Raw genomic sequence first — 22,194 nt, forward strand, 5'->3', positions numbered from 1 at the left:
GACTATGCAGAAAGTGTGCCATATTATTTGTGCTCATTTGTAGTTGATTAGTCATGGAGGAGTTCATGGGTCGAGTTGTAGTTCTCTTATGATCCCATAGATCATAGTCACTAGTATGGATGAGCATTATCAGTACATGTGGAATTTGACATAACCTCACAAAAACAAATTTGGTCAAAGGATCATGACCTACCAATATTTTGGTCAAAGATTTGGTCTATAAAAAGTAGGTATGAATCCAAGACTTCTTTAGTTATTGATGGTTCATGTGGAGCTTATAATTTTTTAGATCTCTTCTTGGGCATTAAGAACCACTTGAGAGCACCAAAAAAATATAATTATAGGAAAGATTAGGCTATCTTTAATACTTTATTAATTTTTGCATATTAGACTCCTTGTAGTTTGCATGCTAGGTACCTATAGGGTTGCCAAATTGGTTTAGAATTCAATCTTTGGAGAATCTAATGTTCCACCTTTGATAGGGCCGCTTGAGGTCAAAATATAGTGACACAAAAACATTAGTTTATCTGATGCCCATGTGTAGGCTCTGATTCTTCACACTAGAGCCCAACCCAGATTGCAACATGAATGTTTTTGGGGTTTAAATCCATCCCAAGATTTATCATTTAGATTTCCATGTCTTAGTCCTTTGGGTCTTTGTATTTTAGTGTATTATAGATCATATCATACATCCCTATTGAAGACATCATCGAGTCTAGATCTAGTGGAGGAGCTTTCAATGTTTTGTCTCCCTCCTGTATTGACTATGAATCAGATTCACCAGCTTTTTCTGTCCTCAACATGTCTGAGTAAGCACTTAGGACAATTGAATTTTTTTCTCTACCTAGGATGAGGTTTTCAGTGGGGATGTCCATCTAACAAGCTACCTAGATGGTCCATCTTTCAAGGAGAATGAGTACTAGCTTGTCCTTCTTCCATATTAATTATGTGGAACTTCTCCGTACAAAGCACATAGAATTGATTTGATTATTACTTGTCCTTCAATCAAGATGTTAATTTGTGGACAATTTGGTTCAGTTGTCATCATTAGGGCAACTTGTGGGGGTTAAAAGCCATTGTATTTTAACCTCGATTATGTATAATATGCAAATACATATATATAATGGATGACGTAGAAGATTAGGGTGTTTTGCACCCACCAAAACATGTGTGGCTCTCTCTTATGGCTCTCCCTCTCTCTCACCTTTTTCTGTTCTGCTTCCATTGTTGAGATCTCTCAACTGGTATCAGAGTGTGGGTGTTCTATTTAAGCCCAAGTGTGAGCTTAGAGCCCGAATGTGAGCCTGGAGCCCGAAGTCTACTGCTACAACTTTGTGGGAGGAAGGAGAAGCTCCGTTGGGTGACTTGACTTGCATCTTGGTGTGCAAAGACCTTTTGGAAAGTTCTCTGAGTGGTTTTGGAGCAAAAAAGACGTTTTTTTATGATTCCCTTGTTTCATTCAAGTACTGAGAGTTCGGAATGACCTGTAGAGGCAACCATTGCCTACTTTTGGTGTCCATTGCACTTTGAGAGTTTGAAAACACCTTCATTCTTGAATTTGGCATCATTTTGCTGGATTTCAGACTCACTGTCTTCGCTTCAACATGTTTCTGCTAGTGTGTTGGAACTCAAGTTTAAAGCAACGATTCACAGATCTGTCAGCTCCTGTAGGCTCTAGAGTTCCTAAAACTTTTGTGTTGCTCATCATTCGCACTCCGATGGTGTTTACAAACAGGTCTATTTACAAAAACCTTTTTTTGGTCCGTGTGTTGGACCCGTTGATTGGGACCATGTTGTTTAAAATCGTCTATTCCATTGCGTTCCAGAGGCCCAAAAACCCCTTGGTAATTCTTGCGCGATTTCGTGGAGATTTGGAGAAGTTTTGTCTCTCTGAGGCACCAAATTGTCTGTTTCTCCATCAAAAGTCCATTCAAAGATTCAAACCTTTGGTTTTTAGATTATAGGTCAATTGCAAGGGTTGACTCCCCATTTCCCATTCATCGATTGGGATTTTGGAGTTTCAACAGAAGAGAGATATTTGCAGATTGTCTTGTTAAGTCCGATTATGTAGTGACACCCATGTTTTAAGGCATCTTAGGTTCTATTTTCACTAGCGATCATTATCGTGGGGTCATGATTTTTGGACATACCTTATGCAAATCACTTTGATTGCAGTTTGAGCCATGTGTGCTCATTTGTGGTTTGCATTAGTTGCAGTGGATGATTTATAGGCCATTTGGATGCATTATGGTCCTTGTTAGATGTGCTGATAGGCCCAGATTGCCTTTTGGGATGCTTTATTAATGGATGTTTAGCACACAGATGCTATTTTATGTTGGAGGACAGCTTTGACATATTGCAGTGGATGCACAGATTGTGCTATGATCTGTTGGATGAGATTTTATTGATGCATATGCTCATGGACAACATTTATGCTTGAGGCATTTTGACACTTATTGGCATTGGGATTGCCATTGTTTTGCCATTGCAGTTAGCATTTAAAATGTAGAATATATACAAACCCTTTTAGGCCAGATTTGCTCATATGGATGCATAGTATATGCACATGAGTCAAATGCATTTTGATGCTTTGAGCCTTTAAGGTTTGGTGATATTACCTTCCATTTTGGCATACACATTTGTGTGCACCTGGTATTTGGTATGATTCTTTCTTGTAAGCACTAGCATTTGGGATTTTGTTTCATTTGCATAATGGCATCTTCTTCCATGTCTGAAAAGGAGTTTTTCAGCATTAAAAAGTTTGATGGGACAAACTTTCCTTATGGAAACAACAGAAAAGGGATGTGCTTATTCAAAAGAAGCAGATTAAACCCTTGGCAGGGATTGGAGTTAAGCCTGTAGATATGTATGAGGATGATTGGAATGAGTTGGATGCATTTGCAAACTCTACTATTAGACTTCATCTTGTAGAGTCAGTTTATTTCACAATAGTAAATGAGCAGACTATGAAAGATTTGTGGAAGAAATTATGTGCCACATGAGAAGGAAACTACCTCTAATAAAGTTTACCTCATGAAGAGGTTGTTTGAGCTGCAGATGAAGGAAGGGGTCTCCATTGCTTCTCACTTGAATGAATTAAATATTATTTTCAACCAGCTTTAGGCTCAGAAGATGAATTTTGATGTGGAGACTAAGGCAATATTTCTCGTGTTCATCGCCATCCTCATGGGATACCTTCCATACAACTGTCAATTAACTGCACCTAGTGGAGTACTGAAGTTTGATGATGTTGTGTGTAGCTTGTTGGCGGAGGAGATTAGATGAAAGTCTATGGATAACAAGCAAGATGTGTCCTTAAATGTGCAAAGGGGTAGATCACAGTTTAGGGGAAAGTCCCAGGAAAGAGGGAAGTCTTGTAGCAAATCCAAGGCACGGAACATTGAGTGTTACCATTGTGGCAAGAAGGGCCACATGAAAAAGGATTGCTACAAGCTGAAAAGAGAGCAAAAGGATTTTAAAAAAAAAACAAATTTGGGTGTGAACATAAGAAGGAAGAGAGTCCAAGGAAGGACAAAGGAAAAATGAAGACCAAGGAGATGAATACAGTAACTGATAATAGTGACAATGACATTCTCTTCATGTCTAGTCTACCTACAGACTTGCTTACCACTTCAGATGATGCATATTCCCAGGATTGGATTTTGGATTATGGTGCTTCATTCCATGTTACTTCCCATAGGGAATGGTTCTCCACTTATGACGACGGAAAGACAGGTTATGTGCATCTTGGAAATAACTATGCATGTGACATAGTGGGAGCAGGTGACATTAAATTTCCTTTTGCAAATGGCTCTGCATTTGTTTTGAAAAATGTGAGACATGTGCCTAATCTGACCAAGAGTCTCATTTCAGTGGGTCAGCTAGATGATGCTGGTTTTTAGACCACTTTTGGCTTTCAGAGTTGGAAAATTCAGAAGGGCTTTAGGTTTTGGCTAGGGGTGCCAAGTGTGGGAGTTTGTATCCCTTACATGTATCAGGGGTATCTGATCATGTTGTTAATGAAGACTATAGTGCATGTGATCAATAGATCACCTAGTAAGAGTTTGGATGGTGGTATTCCTTACGAGGCATGGAGTGGCAAGAAGTCCTCTTACTCTCATTTGCATATATATGGGTGTGAGGCATATGCACATGTGCCAAAATATCTTTGGAAGAAGCTAGATCCTACGTCTAGGAAATGCATCTTTTTGGGTTATGGTGAAAGGGGCTATTGTCTCTAGGATCCAGAAGCAAAGAGGATCATACGAAGCCATGATGTGGTCTTCAATGAGAAGAATATGCATGACATCCATGAGGTATGTGAGAATGAGAAGAATCACTTTCCAGGATGTGAATCCACCTAAATATGTTGATAGACATCAAGCTTTCCATGCACCAAATGTGCTGGGAATGGTGCCATCGGGTACTCCCACAGGTACAAAATCAAGGGCAGATGATGGATCAGTTATTGGTGGAAATGATGAGCCAAATGTGGCTAATATGCAGGCGGGACAACAAGCTGAAATGCCCTTGAGAAGATCAGCTAGAGTGTCTAGACCGCCTGAGAGATTTGTTCCAGGGGCAGACTATGTGATGATTACTGCTTACGGGGAGCCTTCTTGCTATAGGGAGGCTATGATGCCCGAGGATCAATACAAGTGGGAGTATGCTATGCAATCAGAGATGAATTTACTCATGAAAAGTGAGACTTGGGACTTGGTTTCTTTGCCACATGGAAAGAAAGCATTGCCATGTAAATGGGTCTACAAGATGAAGGTTACAGGTGATGATGTGCCTAAGTACAAGGCATGTTTGATTGCTAAAGGGTTCAAGTAAGAGAAGGGTGTGGACTTTGATGAGATCTTCCCTCCGGTTGTGAAGATGACCACACTTAAGTGTGTACTTGGACTTGTGGTAGAGGATATGGAGCTTATGCAGATGGATGTCAAGACGCTTCTTGCATTGAGATATGCATGAGGAAATTTACATGGTACATCCATAAGGTTTTGAAGAAAAGGGCAAAGAGCATTTGGGGTGCAAGCTGAAAAAGAGCCTCTATGGCCTTAAGCAAGCGCCTAGAGAATGGTATCAAAAGTTTGATGCTTTCATTTGGTCCTAGGGTTTTAAAAGAAGTGAGATTGATCACTACCTCGACAACTAAAGGGCTAAGGCTAATGCTTCTTTGACCTTTGTCTTTCTAGGCTCTTGCATTGTCGGTTTCTCAACATCTTGAGTTGCTTTTTTATTGGCCACTGGCTTGCTTCTTTCTTTGGTCATTTGGGTTTCCTCTCACTCAATGATCTGGTGCTCTTTCCTCACCTACTAGTTGACCTCTACTTTGTTAAGAGCAATGCAATAACGGAGCAACAATGCAAGATGCGGAATGCGTAAAATACACAATATAGAAAGCATATAGAAAGCGCATAGAATGGAAAAGACAAAGAGACACAGATATACGTGGTTCAACGAGTGCAGGCTACATCCACAGAGAAACAACCAATCCTACGTCTTTCTTATCCAAGCGAGAAGATACAAGATACAAGTACTATATCCACTACTTTCTTGCTATGTGAGCCACACACTTATCTTACAATTTTGACCACACAACTCATAAGCAACTCACCGGCCTCCCTTGGAACCCCGCGACAACGTCCTAGGGTGCCTCCCTACTCCTCCTTCATGGAATGGGTATAAGCATGCCTGGGTCCAAAGCACAGCCAAAAAACAATCTTTGAAAAAAAATTAGGCTCCACATACAACATACTTTGGCCTTCTGCTTTTGCTAACTACCTCCCTCCTTCGTTTTCACACTTGTCTGTTTTTTGCAAGGGGTTGTAGGATTTGATGATCCTATCTTCATTAAGATTGACTTGCTTGTGGTTCTTATTCTGCCTTCTCCTTTGTGGTCACCATCCTTCTTTGCCTTCATCTTCTCGAGGTATTGGGGTCGCGTGAGCAACTATTAAAACTCTTCGATCGATTGTTCGGAGCTCATCCCATTGCCTTCAAATCCCCTTGAACAATTTGAGATTTGGTTCTTCACCTTGGCCTGCACTTTAACTCTCTTCACTTTTGACATAGGGACCTCGTCCTCAGCTCTTTCACACTGTGCTTCCAAAATCCCTACTTAGGTCTTCAACCCAATGTTCTCTTTTGTCAACTTGGTCAATATGTTTTTGGGTGCCCTTTTATTGCATCTTTCTTCTTGGTTATAGTGCATTAATCACTTTACTTTCTCTTGCAACAATGCCAATTCCCTCTTCGCCTTGTTTGTTGCATGAATGGCCATGAGTGCTAATCAATGGCCTTGGCTATTTTGGCTTGCCAGGTTTTCTAGTCCTCCTTAAAGGACAAGCAGGTGCTCACAGTGTTGTGTTCTCCTTTTTGAACATTTGGGATTGGTACTCAGCTACACCTGGGGGCAATAAGTTTTTTGCCATGTAACACATCACATTGTAGGCTTGCCAAACCTTCAATGTGTAGCCATTGAAATAGTTCTTGGTTGTAGTTGGTGATGTTGAGTTGAGGAGGTGGTGTGATAGGTAGTTTGTAGGGGAAACACTCCTACCTTCTTGTCAACATCGTTGGTTGGGTTTTAGGTTTTGGGCACAACACAATGGTTCATTTCCTTTCTCAATTTAGGGTTTTCTAGGGCCTTTCCCCTTATCTCCCTGCGTGGGGTTAAGGCTATTATGCTACCTACTACCTAGGTCGCTCTTGCTATTATTGTTGCTATAGCCATGGCACTTGTTGCTATTGCTACTTGATCTTTAGTTTGATAGTTGGATTTGCTACTTGCTACTCTCCTTCATCATCAATGACTCACTAAACAATTCATCCAATACATTTGATGTCAATGGTGGGGGCTAGGTCTTTAATTATTTGTTGCTTTTTGTGCGAGTAAGCAAAGGTTGGCTCTGAGTTGCCTGCCCTTCTACTTTCTTGACTAGATTTGGGACACATAAATGTTGATTTGTGAGGCAACTAGCTTTGCCCAATTGACATGTGCTCCCCCTGCGTCCTTCAAAGATTTTTGTACCGAGGTTTGGGATATAAATGCTAATAACAATTATCAATTGCTATATTAATTTGTTTATCAGCAAAGCCTAAATGGATAATGGTACTTGTCTAAAGAGATTCTGACCTGGGCTGTATTTCATATTTGTACCTAAGGCTTAGTCAAGAGACCAACAATTTTTTTAGATTCTTTTGTAATTTTGGAGGCCGTGACGTCTCGGTATTTCTATTGACTCGGGCTACACATTTAGGATTTTCTATTTCAAACATAGAAGTATTTCCATGAGTTGTGCCAGTGGATCTAGCTCACATAGAATACTCTATATGCCCATTTTACCTTGAGACTATTTCTCAAGAATCCTTTTTGGATTATACACCAACACAACTCTTAGTCATTTCTCTAACAAAGATGAAGGCAACTATTCTAGCTATTGATGCCATGCACAAGGAGGATAAATATTTACACTTGAGCCATGGTTAGAAGCATTGCATGATGCCATGTGAGAAGAGACTAGTGGTGTATCAATAGGGTTTACAGCCGGACCAACCAATGTTACATACTAAATTCTAGGCAATCTAGTTTCTCACATTGCGGGCTAAAGAGGAAAGCCATGTGAGAAGAGGAAGTTATGTGAGAAGAGACTAGTGGTGGATCAATAGGGAATCTAGTTTCTCACATTGTGGGCTAAAGAGGAAAGCCATGCGAGAAGAGACTAGTGGTGGATCAATAGGGCCCATAGCTAGAGCAACCAATGCTAAATCCGAGAGTCTAGGCCTCTAGTTTCCCCCATTGTGGGCTATAGAGGAAAGTCGTGTCAATCAATCACCTATCAACAATCATAGTGAGGGTGATAATGGAGCTAAAGTCATCATAAATCAATGGGGGACAGTTGTGATGTGAGTATGTAAGGATACCAAGTTCCAACCATGACTTCACTTAATTGAAATGCATTTTCATAAGGCCCATGACTAACTAGATTAGAATTTTTGATTAAATTCTTACAAGATGTCAATTTAGGGCCCATGTTCACTAGCTACATACACTCCTTCTTTCTAAAGGATCTACCACATTGTGTTGATGTTAATGGAGAGATGATGAATCCTTAAGATTGTGCAAAAGATCATGCCTCATTACCATGACTAAGCTAATTATCATGTTAAAGTGCAATAACAACCTCCCCATAATGCAAGAATTGACGTATGGGACCACAAGATACGTCATTGTTGATATAGCATCACATTCATTTATTGCAAAATTGACCCATGTTGTTTTGCCTTTAGATATTATGTTCAAGCTTTGTGCCAAGATATTGTTAGAAGTACTGTACAACATGCCTCGTCCTCATTGTTTTCAAAATTTTATTTTCTTCCTCATTCCTATAATGTTTCTAAGAATTTTATATAAACATTTGTGCCAATATGCTTTAGATGATCATGTCTTCTTCTCATTCATTTTAGAATACTCTTTTCTTTTGTACACAATTCATTCCTATAGTTATGATGGATTTCCTATAAACATTTTATACTTTTGTAGCTCTGGCAAAGTGTTGCCCAAAATGCATAAGATCTAGAGGTTGCCAAAGACACATGAGATGCACAAGATCCAAGGGTTGCCAAAGCCACATAAGATTCGGGTGTTGTAAAAATTGGCTCTAGAATTTCTAAGCTTGTCACATAAGATGGAGTGAAGCCCTTGAATCCCATTACTGGATTCCATCTAAGGCCCTTCTACTCTTAGATTCTACTCTTAGATTCTACAAGATGCTTGTTGGTGTTGATTGCAACATGGATGTCCACATGTGCCAAACCTATCTAAGAACAAATTAAATAGTCTTGGAAATGTGTTGTTGACCCAGTAGGTTCTTCCCCTTTAGTACTGAACTATTGGCAACAATATCTCTACTAACCTTGCAATGAAGAGATGAAGACCCAAATCCCCAACTATGGTAGTTATTGGTTTTGTAATTTAAAGACCCAGACTTGAATGACCCTATACCTCCTATTTTTGATGTTTGTCACATGGATTGTGCATATTTCTTGGCTGACCAAGGTGTATCTTCAAGTTCACATTACAATCATTCCACTTGATTTGTGCTAGGAGTATTGATTGAAAGTCAACACCAGATTCAAAATGCATGGGTACCAGTGGATTTGAGGCTAAACTTAGAAGCTGGTACTAGTGATTGTGGCGATCTAAAGTGCATAACTATTAGTTGCAATTTTTGATCTCAAGTGATTCAATCTATGAATGAGTAGAAAGACCTTGAAGACCAATGCTTAAGTCCACAGTTGGCATAAGCATTCTAGCATGTTGGAATGAAGAATCTTGTGCGCATCACATAAGCATATTGTGTATGCATTAGCAAGTTCATGTATGGGCATATGCATTACTATGAATTGGTAAAGAATGCATAACCTTGGTAATCAATAGTGTAGAATTCTGTTTTGAAATATGAGCTTGACCAACAAATCGATCTAAATGATAAGAGTTTGATTTGTGTGATCATATCGATACATGTGTGATCCAAGTAGAACAAGTTTTTGAATGCAAGTAAGTCCAAAGAGAGAGAGCAGTATGCTAGTTAGTGCTCATTACGACTTGTATCCTCTTCGGAAGATCTTGGTATCAAATTTAATGAAGAACATCATGAATGCTCTGTGTCCTTCTTTTGTCGATGTTTGTTTTGCTTCTTAACTTTGTAGAAGGATACTTTGTCATGTAGTAGGATGATGTTTCTTTGTCATGTATCATGTAGTAGGTTGATACTATTTATTTCTCCTTGTTAAAAGTTCCTCTTTTGTTGGTTGTTCTTTTTGTAGTTGCTACTTCTTGTGTTTATTGGTACTCTTCCTTAATGTACGCTTGGCTATTTGTCAACTTGTCTTTTTGTTACGTTGCCATTGCTAGGAAAATGTTGCAATTCTTTGTCTAGTTAGATGCTATGTCCTTGTACATTGATGCGTGTATCTTGCACGTTGCCACACTAAATTTGTTTGCAATTTTTTTTTTATCAGATGTTCCAATTCTATTTTGACTACTTTGTCAAAGACACTATGATGTTGATTGCTTCTTTTTTATGTCTCTTGTATAAGATTGTGTCACCCTTGTTCCAAGATTTTCTTGATTGCTAAAAATATTTGCCACTCGATGGTTGATGACTGAGTTGACTAGTGCCTTCATGCATTTGGATGCTTTCAATCATGTGAGTTATTGTTTTATGACTACTATAGTGAGTCGAGACTTGCATGTATTTTTGCATTTTTCTTTTATGTACGAACCTTTTTTTGAATTCCATGTGATGTTTAGGTGTACACCATGTGCAACATAATTGTGACATTACTTTGATTCTAAGTATTAGGCATAAAAGCTAATTCATATAGACATAATATGCAAGTACTATGTGCCAAAACTTTCAAAATGTGCATGAAAAATATCAACTTGTGCTAGACACATGGGTGAAGATCTCATTAAGTTTTGAGTAAGAACTTCATAAGAAGAAGCTCAAAATGCCTTCTCATAGCGTGTTCATAAATGGTGCTTACATTGATCATAATAATGACATTTAAAAATTGTCAAAATAGCATGAAAAATATGCCAAAGTGTTTAACTTTGTGTGGCTAAAGTGTGGGACAAAAGGGCACTTGAAATAGAGTCCAAATGACCAAGATATGGTGGCCTAAACTTGGGTGTGAGAAGAAAGCTAGAAGTAGGTTACCCCTCCTTTGTGTTAGGAACAACGGGATAATGGAGCAACAACATGAGAAGCGGAATGTGTAGAATAAAATATACAAAAAGCGCAGAGAATGGAAGAGAAAGAGAGACACCGATATATGTGGTTCACTCAGTGTGGGCTACGTCCATAGAGAAAACTAGTCCTACGTTTTTCTTATCCCAGATACAAGATACAAGTAGTATACCCAATGCTCTCCTGCTATGTAAGCCATGCCCTTATCTTACAATTTTGACCACACAACTCATGGACCAATTTTCATGTATTATTGGCTTCGGGGATGCCGCCCTTGAACCCTCCCCAAGGGGGGCCTAATGCATGTCGCCGACCCCCCTTAGAACCCCCAGCCGATAGTCCTAGGGGGGGTGTTGCCCCACCCTACCACCCCTTCATATATAAACATTCTTGGGTCCAAAGCACGGCAAAAAACAATCTCCAAAAGAAAATATTAGGCTCCACATACAAGACTTGGGAGATGCTGCTTCACCTTATCCCCCATGAGATGACACCATCTGCAGGATCTATGGGCTAAGATGATGGATCTACCTTGTTAGTTGTGGTTTTTATTCATGTTTACATGAATTCTAACTAGGAAGTTAGGACTTAGTTTAGGAGGACAATCTTCATGATGTGAGAGATGTTTTTTCCCCCCTTTTCCTCCTTGAATGTGATGGAATGGTTTCATCTAAAGAAGGGTGAGAAATGCCCCTTACTCCATGTTTTTCTCTTATGTGTTTATGCAACTTGATTGATGATGAACATGTTGAACTTCCCTTGTGTGTTGAGACTGAAACTAATTTGTTGAGATGTTAGATCTTGGAATCTGTCTTGTTGGCTCGCCTTATGAATAGAGGAAAGTGTGGATATGGGAATGAATGAAAGCATGATGGTGTTTTCTAATGGTGCCTTAATTATGATGAAGGTCTCTAAGTGGATGTATCCTTGGCAATTTAATAAAAGTCTCCTTTTGTGCTGATGTCCCCCCATTTGGGACCCATATCATGTGTGATAAGCAATTATTATGATTGCATATGCTTTGTAGTTTTCTTCCTTATTTTGCAATTCAATTTCATTTGTAAGATATTCCCTTATGGAAATTTTAAACCATTGTTGAATTGCTATCCATGAAGAGATCTTCTTAATGTTTCAATTAAATGAACAAAATGCATTACCATGTCCACTCATGCATAAAGTACTGCATGTGATAATGAACGGCATGGTGAATAAAGTTTTCCTGCACTTCAACCCATCCTACCCCCCAAATCCCTCTATGTTGGTATCACGTATAGTACTACTCGGTATGTGCATGGTTTTTTGGTAAAAGACTTGTATGTAATAGTTTCCCTTGCTTTTGACCCCCAAGAGAATAAAAGAGAGGAGAACCATGTCCTAGGCAGTTAATCCTTTGTCATGCATGCAGATCGATGATGATCAAGTGTTTGATAGTTGTTCTTTATGAGTGGGGCGTTAATTTAAAAAGGGGAAAAAAAGCAAGAGCACTATTCTTTATGAGTGGGGAACAAATTTGAAAAGGATGAAAACTAGTAGAAACTATTTGATTTCTTTAGGTATTATTTTCCCAAAGTGCAACGGGCGCACAATAAAAAACTATTGGCCAGACAAATAGATCCTCATCTCTTTTACCTTGGCATCACACAAAGCAATAGGTAAGGTGGGGGGTGGGGAGATAGAGAAGAAACTATTTTCTATAGATATCCTATTTTATTTTTGTTATTAGTTTCTCCTCCATCTTTTCCCATCGTGCCATGCACATGGTAGAATAATTTGCCAAACAGTAGTCTACCACATACATAGTATCAACGATTCATAAAAGAAGAAGATAAAAGAAATATTAGCTTGAAGAATAGGTCTTATTCTCACAAATGTTTTTGTTTGCTAGGCACTTTGTTTTTTGGTATTTTCTATTGATTTGAGAGGATATAAATGAGAGTAGAATCTATTTGCTAGTCATTTTGTTTTTTGGTATGTGTATGACTTGTCGGAGTTGGGGGGAGGGGATATACTTGCTAGAAAAATAAGCTCTCTTTTCCCAATGATGTGCACATTGTTAAACCCCCAAGGCAAAGGTATTCAACAATTAAGCGAAAGGCAAAGAGAAGGCCAAGGTGAAGGACAAAACAAAGTGAAAATTGAGCCGTGGCTAGATTTTTGAGTCAAATAGATTGAGATGTTGTAAGACCTGAGAGTAAAGGAGCCAACGATAGAGGCACATGGAGCGGCCATAGAGGAATATGGTTGAAAGTCATAGAGAGATTTTGCCAATAGATTCCATAGGCACTTCTTGTGGAAGTCTCGATAGTATCACTTAGAGCCTTAGCATAGGAATGGGACTAGCATGATTTTAGAATGGGAGTCTAGTTGTCAACATTAGTCCCATCCTAAACCAAGTGTACTAGGATAGATTTAGGATGGGAATAGCCACTTTTTCTCTCATCGAGACCCTTAGGGGCTTAGCACATGGGACAAAATAGGATGGGAATGGGAAAAGGTGGTCCAAGGTGGGTCCTATGAATATTTCTATCCTATTCCCATCCCACCATGTGCTAACAAAAAAAGAACTAGGGATGGGTTTAGGAGGAAGAGGACAAATGGCATCATTTCATGTGTTTAGGAGGTGGGGACCACGTGGGGACAAGGACACATGTCGTCCTTCCATGTTTTTGAATCCCTGAAAAAGGGAAACCCATTCTTGCTGCCAAGGTGTAGAGGCCATGGTCTAGGATGGGAGAAAAAGTGGCTATTCCCATTCTAAATCCATCCTAGACCACTTGTGTAGGATGGGAGTAATGATGACAAAAAGATTCCCATCCTAAACCCATGCTAGCCCCATCCATGTGCTAAGGCCCTTAGAGCCAAAATGGGATCCCTTTTTCTGTAGGGATTTCAAAGCATGGAATGATGAAATATATTATTGTCCCCACATCATAAACACATGAAATGATGCCATGTGTCTTCTCCCACCTAAACCATATCTACTTCTTTTGACTCTTAGCACATGGTGGGAAGGGAATAGGATAGAAATAAATTTGAATATGGATGGGACCACTTTCCCCACCCTCCCCTTTTTATGTTGCTTCCCTTCAATTATTGCCCTCCCTTTTTGGAAATTATCGCCCTCCTTCCTATTGATTCATCTAAATTGACAAGCCTTCACCTAAAATCACAATGGGTTAACTTTGTGCTGCATTTCTTTAAAACTTCATCTCAAACTACGTTATAGTGGCCTTTTGACTTGAGTGTAGCTCAAGTAGTAAGGTTTGACTTCACTACCATTGACCATTACAAGTAGCATATTGTCTTGCCTCTCCCAAGGATGCTACTGTGGTTTAAATTTTCCCTTTAGTCTAATGCATTTATCTTCAAAAAGTAGGACTTTTTCTTTTATTGCCAATGTCTTATTTCATTGCCCATGGGTAATCAAGTGTTTGCTTTTGCTTGTTGCACTCAAATGCTTGCTCTTAAGGGCTTTGGCTCATTGATTTATTTTGCTCTTGTTTGTATTCTAAGGTCTAAACTTTCATAATCTTGTCATGTCTTTTATTGCACATCATACTACTCTTTGTCATATCCTTCACTACCACCATAGAGATTTATTTGTTTGCCACCATGCTACTTCTAGGAGTTTCATTATTGAGGCCAAAATTATGGTCTTGCCTATTGGTGCTTTGATTCGCGCCATCATGCTTTGCTCTTTGCTTTCGCTCTAGGTGTGCAGAATAGAGTGTCGTTCCCAAAAGGCTAGGTGATCATTGCTTCATTGTGAATGGGTGCGAGGGGTGTGTGGGGGCAAGGGGATCTCAAATTTAGAAATGAATTGCAAAGAGAGAACAGAGAGTATAGACAAAGAATCAAAAACTTCTTGCATAAACTTTGTTGAATTGACAGTTTAGATATAAGTGCACTTGAGTCGCACTCTACGCACACGAGTTGCTCTGGCAATAAGAAGAAGGGGGAAATAGTTCGTCTGACAGAGGGAAGTATAAAGGAGGAGCTATCTTGAAGAAGCAGCTTCTCTATGTATTAAATGCTCCTGTAGCCAATAGGATGGCCTCTACAAGCTTGAGAGCTTCTTTACTCAATTAAATGCACCTGCAACACCACCAACATAGCCAATGGGAGAAATGTGTTGCCAGTTAATGTTTGGTGGGTTGTAATAACCGATGGATAGGATTATCATTTGAGTTAGTGAAAATACATGTGGTCCTTTTGAGCTCTCTCCCCTCAGTGTGTGATATGTCTGATCCCGACCAAAGAAATTGATCCCATAATCCTTTGAGTTAGTGAAAATGCATGTGGTCCTTTTGAGCTCTCTCCTCTCAGTGTGTGAAATGTCTAGATCCCGACCAAAGAAATTGATCCCGGCCAACATTTCTTTGGTCTTGGTGACCACACTTGGTGATGTGTGGAGTTCTATCTTTAACCTATTAACCACGGACACAAAAAAAAGAAGGGACACGTGGCATGCTGCTTGGAGGAGAAGAGCCTGCCACGTGTCACAAAGAAGGAGCTCTTGGATGGAGGCTTGGAGGGGGAAGGAGGTGGAAAGACAAGAGGAAGGCTTTGGGGAGGAGGTGGAAAGACAAGAGGCAGCTTTAGGGACACGGAGGAGATAGAAGGTCAATGGAATGGAGGAGATGGAAGGTCGCCTTCGGGAGGAAGGAGGAGATGAAAGGTCTCAGAGCCATGGGTTAAGACTTAGCCAAAATTTTAAGAATCAAAGATCCACCTTCAAATGGGGAGTGGTTGAGGATGGTCATGCATCTTTGCATGTGCAAAGCACGGGTTCAGTACTCGTCCCAATTAATGACCTATCCCAATTAATGACCCAATGAAAGCCCTTCCCTCTAGTCTCTCTTGGTGAGCACACTTGTTGGTGTGTTGAGTTCGATCCTAAGTGTCGACATCTGATGACCGAGTGAAGGCCCTGCTGACGTCGAAAATTTTTTCCTCCTCTACCTATATATGACATTGCTTACCACCTTGCATATTTGAGAAAAACTCATCAACTCATCAGAGCTGCCTTCATCATTCTCGAGTATCTTGCAGAGACATTACAACTGGGAGCTCTTGGGTGAATCAAAATCAATTGCAATTCATAAACTCATACTGTCTTCCTTTCTCGTCACGTTACTGCGATCGTGTCTTGGCTTTCTTCACGTCAGCGATGGTGCCCAAATTTACATCCTGCGTGTTAGAGCAGGGAGAATGGACACGTGAATAAAAGATTCATGATGCGGATACGGTCGATTTGAAGACAAACAAAGGGACAAGGTTTTCCACTACCCACCTTCATTTCTTGAACGTAGACCCTGCTAGGGGGAAGGTGGCATTAAAGAGCGATTAAATCGGGGCCAAGAAATGTGCCTTAAATTAGTGTCCATGCAGGGCGGTTCCCTTGTACTTTCTCCCAAAATAAATTAAGTGGCAAATACCACAATAACCCTAGCGAGGAGATATCAAAGAAGGCGAAGGGGAAGGTAACGTGAAGAGGGAAAGGCAAAAACTAAATAAATGTCACAAGTGGGGGCTTGACTTTAACACTAAATGAAAAATGGCGTTGAAAATGAAAACGAAGTGAAATTATGAGCGAAAGAATTTATATAGCCCATTGAGATCCGCAAAAGTGAGACCAGTATAATGAGAGAATAAACGAAGGGAGGAGAAGATAGCAGTCTTCTAAATGGTTGCTTGTAGTAAGCAAGGTGGATGCCACGTGGGCTGACAAAGAGCTCCTAGAAGCAGGATAAAACGAAGCCTTTGAGTGCTGTGGTGGGTCACCACTATTGAGGGCTCAAGGTAGTGCATGAACAGCTTTCCATCAGCAGCAGGATTCAACTTTTTGTACGGAAAGCTGTGGCTGGGAAATGAACTTGATGTGACAAGCCTGCCCAAAAATGTGGAGTAGGACTATGATCAGTTAGACGGTCTAGGCGATTCCACTCTGTATTATGGCAGGTACTGTATATCATTCAAAGTGTCCAGCTAAACGTCGTTTAAGCTGCCACCTTTTCCACAGATGCATGGCAAAGGTGGAGCTCTGGAGGATGCATTGGCATTGTTCACCAGATTGCAGCGGCAGAATGTGGTGTCTTGGAATTTCATTCTGAGAGCACATGCACGGCAAGGGCTAAGGCAGGAGGTCCACCAGCTCTTCAATCAGATGCAACAGGAAGGAGTGCTGCCTAATAAGGTCACCTTTGTCTGCATTTTTTCTGCATATGCGAGTCAGGAAGCCCTGGCTGATGGCAAGCACATACATGCCCGCATCCAGGGCAGCAAATTTAAGACAGATGTGGTGGTGGGGACTGCCATTGTTAACATGTATGGCAAGTGTGGAAGCCTGGATGATGCAGAGGATACATTTGAAAAAATGGCTGTGCGAGATGTTGTCTCATGGAATGCAATGATTGCAATCTATACTCAACATGGTCTGAAGAAAGATGCCCTCCAAACCTTTGACAAAATGCAACATGAAGGATTAATGATACCGAACAAGGCTACTCTTGTCAGCATTCTTGCAGCATGTGCCGGTAAGGCAGATCTAGCTCAAGGCAGACGGCTGCACAGTCTCATCCAGCATAGTGGATGTCAGTTAGACGTTGTAGTAGGGACTGCCCTGGTACACTTCTATGGGAAGTGTGACAGCATGAAGGATGCGTGGAGGACCTTTGTAACAATGCCAGAGCGAAACACGGTATCTTGGAATGCCATGATTTCTATGTGCGCCCAGCATGGCCAGAGCGAGGATGCCCTCCGACTGTTCAAAGAAATGCAGGAGGAAGGAGTCTTGCCTGATAGTTTAACTTTTGTCAGTGTCCTTGCTGCATGCACCACCCAAGCAGCTTTACGTGAAGGTGAGCGGGTGCATACCTGCACATCGAGCAATGGATTGGAATCAGAAGTCATTTTGGGGAATGCTCTTGTCAACATGTATGGAAAGTGCGGCGACTTGGAGGGAGCCTCTAGGACATTTGACACAATGCCTGAGCGAAATGTGGTTTCATGGAGCACCATTATTGCAATATATGCTCAAAACGAGCATGGTATTCAGGCTTTGACTTTCTTTGACCAGATGCAGCAGGCAGGAATACAGCCAAATCAGGTTACCTTCATCAATGTTCTTGATGCATGCACCAGTCAGAAGAGCCTTGCTGAGGGCAAGCGGATACATGGGCACATCATGCACAATGGGGCTGACGGAGATGTCATAATTGGGAACAGCCTCATCAACATGTATGCCAAGTGTGGGAGCATAACAGATGCCCAGAATATATTCCATAAAATGCCAGAATGCGATGTCGTCTCCTGGAATGCAATGATTGCAGCGTGCACTCGTCAAGGCCAGGGTAAGGAGGCTCTTCAACTATTTAATGAGATGCAGCAAGGAGTAATGTTGCCAAATCTTGTCACCTTTGTTAGCATTCTTGATGCGTGTAGTAGCCCCTTGGCCCTTGCTGAAGGCAAAAGACTGCACACCCATATTTTGGCTAGTGGATTTGAGTCAGATGTTGTCATTGGGACTGCCCTACTCAACATGTATAGCAAGTGTGGCAGCCTGGAGAGTGCTTGTGAAACATTTGACATAATCCCAGAGCGGAATGTGGTTTCCTGGACTGCCATGATTGCTGCATATGCTCAGCATGGACAGGGGAAGGAAGCTATGCAACTTCTTGATCGAATGAAAGATGAAGGAGTTAGGCCGAACCAGCTTACCTTCATCAGCATTCTTGCTTCATTCTGTAACAAGGAAGCTATAGGTGAAGGCAAGGAGATGAATGCCCGCATTCTAGACTGTGGATTTGCATCAGAGGTTATGGTCGGAAATGCCCTTCTGAGCATGTATGGCAAATGTGGAGGCCTGGAGGATGCACGTATGTTGTTTGACAGAATACACGAGCGGGACATATTTTCATGGAATTCCATGATTGCAGGGTACTGTCAACATGGACAGCTGAAGGAAGCTGTCCAACTACTTGAGCAAATGCAGGGGGAAGGACTCTTACCAAACCAGGTCACCTTTCTCTGCATCATTGGTGCATGTTCCAGCCACTTAGCCCTCAGTGAAGGCAGGCGGCTACATTGCAACATACTGGACAGTGGATGCAAACAAGATATTGCTGTGGGGTCTGCCCTTGTCAGTATGTATGGCAAGTGTGGCAGCTTAAAGGATGCGTGGAAAGTCTTTCATCGACTGCCTGAGCATGATGTGGTTTCATGGACTGCAATGATTGGAGTGTTTGCTCAGCATGGGCAAGCAAAGGGGACACTTAAGCTGTTTGACCAAATGCAGCAAGGAGGAGTAATACCGAACAAGATCACTTTTTCTAATATTATTGCTGCATGCAGCCATGGTGGTTTGGTCCATGAGGGTTTGCAGTGCTTTGCCTCCATGATAAGGGACTATGGCATCTCACCTGACATGGATCATTATGTTTGTGTGATTGACCTGCTTGGGAGGGCTGGACTAATGGATCAGGCAGAATATGTAGTCAATGACATGCCATTTCAACCTACAGCTGTGCCATATGTGGCATTGCTTGCCGCCTGCAGACAACCAGCTGATATCGAGCGAGGAGACCGAGCATCAGTATGGGCGTTGGAATTGGATCCAGAAATTTATGCACCATACATAATGCTATCAAATATGTGTGCTGAAGCTGGCAGGGGTTGATATGGAAAATATGAGAAATAGGGGAAGGATTCAGGATCTAGAAAATGGTAGCAAGGCGCATCGCTTTGCTGGACACTCAAACAAAGATAAATGAGCTCAAGGACATGGTAGCTCTGATATTATATGCAACTACTAAAAAGCAGATGAACAAACCAGGTCTGAGCAGAAGATTTTGTAAGGGGGATGCAGTAGCACTGTGGGTGAGGCCTTTCTATGGGTATGTGTACTCTAGCACACTTAAATCAGGACTGGAGGGTGTATCAATACCTTGAGCAGCCATGTCTTTGACAGACTTTATCGTGCTCCTATTGAGCAAGTAGATTGTGTTTTGCATGACTTTTATGGAGAAACGTTTGGAAGATCCTTGCCTTTGAGCATGCTATGCAAGTATCTGTAAGCTGTCTCTTGGTCTCTTGGATTTGTGAAAGTTAGTTAAAACCATTGACGTAAACTTGCCCCCTTTGTCTGTCCTGTAAATCTCAAGTCTCTTTTTAAACTCTTTCTATGCCCAAATAAAAAAGTCCTTGAACTTTTAAAGGAACTTGTGGTTTTCTTTCAGAAAGGAAGCCCACAGGCTCTAGAATGATTTTGATGAATGTGAGGAAGTACTTAGCAGCAGCAGGTGACTCCATTTTTATAACAAACGTGTTTTTTTACCAGTTCTCTTCCATGGTAGAACATCACTTTTTTATTTTATTATTTTGTGCATCTGCTTCTGATGTCTTTATGTGAGTTCTTTTGGATGGACTTCATATGCTCATCACCACCTATTTAAATGATGTCCCAATACTTCTGCTACTATCATATACAACTTTCACCATCTTTGCTATGGATTCTCTCTTTATCCTTGTGGCATCATCTGTGGTGGTACCCACCTCTGACATTCTTTATGCTGGTCTTTAGATCAGTCATCTACCATAAAGGATGATGTGGGCTAGTGCATGCAGTGGAGCTCATCTTGGTTGAGACTATGAGCAATGAGGTGCATTGGACTGCTTGAGTTGAGTATTTTCATTCAGATCACCCTCCATTGGGTCATAGACCAATGTGCTGTGCAAGAGTGAGATAGCTCCACTCATTGATGGGACTGTGAAACAAAGTAAACGAGGCATGTAACAGACAAGACGGCTGTAGTTATTTTCTCATTAGTCTGCATGGACTATTTGACTGAGTTTGAAAGATTGAAGTAGAAGTGATCCACACATTGCATGCATACATGTGTGAGGGTCAAGAATGCAAGACTGGGTACACTGGCCCCTGCTGTAACATATTTCTTTATTAGTCTCGGCACACTGCCCATGGCTTGTGTCCTCTGAGCATGTAATGGAGGGTCTGACTACAACGAAGGGGAAAGGGGCAGATTTGGTGAAGGGCCAAAGATGGCAGAAAGGGGGAGAGGGTAGGGGAGAGGAAGGAGGAGAGAGAGAGAGATAGGAGGGAAGATGGGGGAAGAGATTGGGAAGAGAGAGAGAGTAGGAGAGTAGGGGGAGAGGGAGAGAGAGTAGGCACGTAGGAGAGCAGGAAAGGAGGTGGGCAGGATAAGATTCAAATCAATCGATGGTACATGAGTGGTAGGAGGTTGACTTATATAGGCCCCAACCTTAGCCCCAAATTTCCCACGAAAACTCCCATTAGTTTCCCACTTTTCCCTCCTTCATTACAGCCATCCCTTCCCATAGAATTTTGCCCTCAAAATTTTACATCCTGGCTGTCCAAAGAGGTGCAGCAAACAGCAACTCCTAATCAACCCGGTAGGAGAAAGGGGTAGTCCTGGACAATGCTTTCTGGCTGCCAGTCCCTGCCACTTGATAAGATACTCTATGTAGACCTTGTTTTGGAGTACATGGTCTCTGAAACCCATGATGTGCTCCGGGACATAGAGGATGTGACCCTGCTCATCCATAGGTGGTAGCTTAGGAAGAAGTTAGATATGCTGTCCTACATGTGGCTTTAGCAAGGACACATGGAAAACCTTATGAATCTTGGAGGTATTGGGTAGCTCCAACTCGTATGCCACCTCTCCAACTTTGTGGAAGATCTTGTAGGGGCCGTAATACTTGTGAGAGCAAGCTTCGTGTTGGTGTTGCCTTTCAGCGAGGCATAATGGTTCTTATGTCCACCAACACGTGAACAATCCTGCCATTAATCATCCCTTTCAATCTGATAGTTTCAGCACTTTTGGCACCCATCAAAGCATGAAGGGAGATGGTAGAGTGTTGGCTGAGCATCCCAATGAATTCCTCTTCGTCCACAAGAGCATTACCACTAGCATCCTCATGTGCATGAAAAGGCATATCAACTTGATGCTCCACAAGAAAAGATGTAGGCCTACGACGTCGCATGCCACGAGTGGGATGAATGTCAATTGATTGCATACCATGAATATCATGATCAGTAGCACCACCTAGATCAAAGGAAAATCAGTTTCCTTCGTGGCTCCAGTGTCAGGAGCCGCCTCATCCGCATCATGTGTTCTCGCCATCTCATCATGAGAGGCATCCAAGGAATCTGTGGTATCAACCAATGCGGGCTGCTTAGCCTTATCCTGCATAGCAATGGCAGATGTGATCTGCTGTCCCATCTGGGCAAGAGCGGTATGGCCATGGTAAGCTACTGGCTGAACTGCTGTCCTATCTAGCGGAAAGCACCCTGGAGCATAGAAGCAAGGGCATCCAAAAACTCTGGCTGCGCTTCTTGTGATGCAGGAGAGAGGGGCTGAGTGGTATGAACTTTTGTACCACCAGTGGATGCACC

The 22,194-nt window shown here is 41.5% G+C and overlaps 2 protein-coding genes across 2 annotated transcripts in view; both read left to right on the top strand.

Moving 5' to 3' along the window:
* The window catches only part of PIP (proline iminopeptidase), a 113,825-nt gene extending 105,229 nt beyond the window's left edge, over positions 1-8,596 (top strand). The window contains exon 11 of the mRNA XM_087397462.1: positions 8,552-8,596. Coding sequence (XP_087253588.1) covers positions 8,552-8,581 — 30 coding nt within the window. The 3' untranslated portion in view covers positions 8,582-8,596. The remainder of the gene's footprint in view (positions 1-8,551) is intronic.
* Positions 8,597-15,861: 7,265 nt separating this feature from the next.
* On the top strand, positions 15,862-19,779 carry LOC147884581 (pentatricopeptide repeat-containing protein At5g27110-like). The gene has a single exon (XM_087397697.1). It carries the CDS (start codon positions 16,786-16,788, stop codon positions 19,438-19,440), a length of 2,655 nt encoding a protein of 884 aa, XP_087253823.1. The 5' UTR covers positions 15,862-16,785; the 3' UTR covers positions 19,441-19,779.
* Positions 19,780-22,194: the final 2,415 nt, after the last annotated feature.

This window comes from Dipteris shenzhenensis, chromosome 26 (genome assembly GCF_047967505.1).
Source record: "Dipteris shenzhenensis isolate YYH24624 ecotype China chromosome 26, Dip_SZ_1.0, whole genome shotgun sequence".
In the NCBI taxonomy this organism is placed as follows: Eukaryota; Viridiplantae; Streptophyta; class Polypodiopsida; order Gleicheniales; family Dipteridaceae; genus Dipteris; species Dipteris shenzhenensis.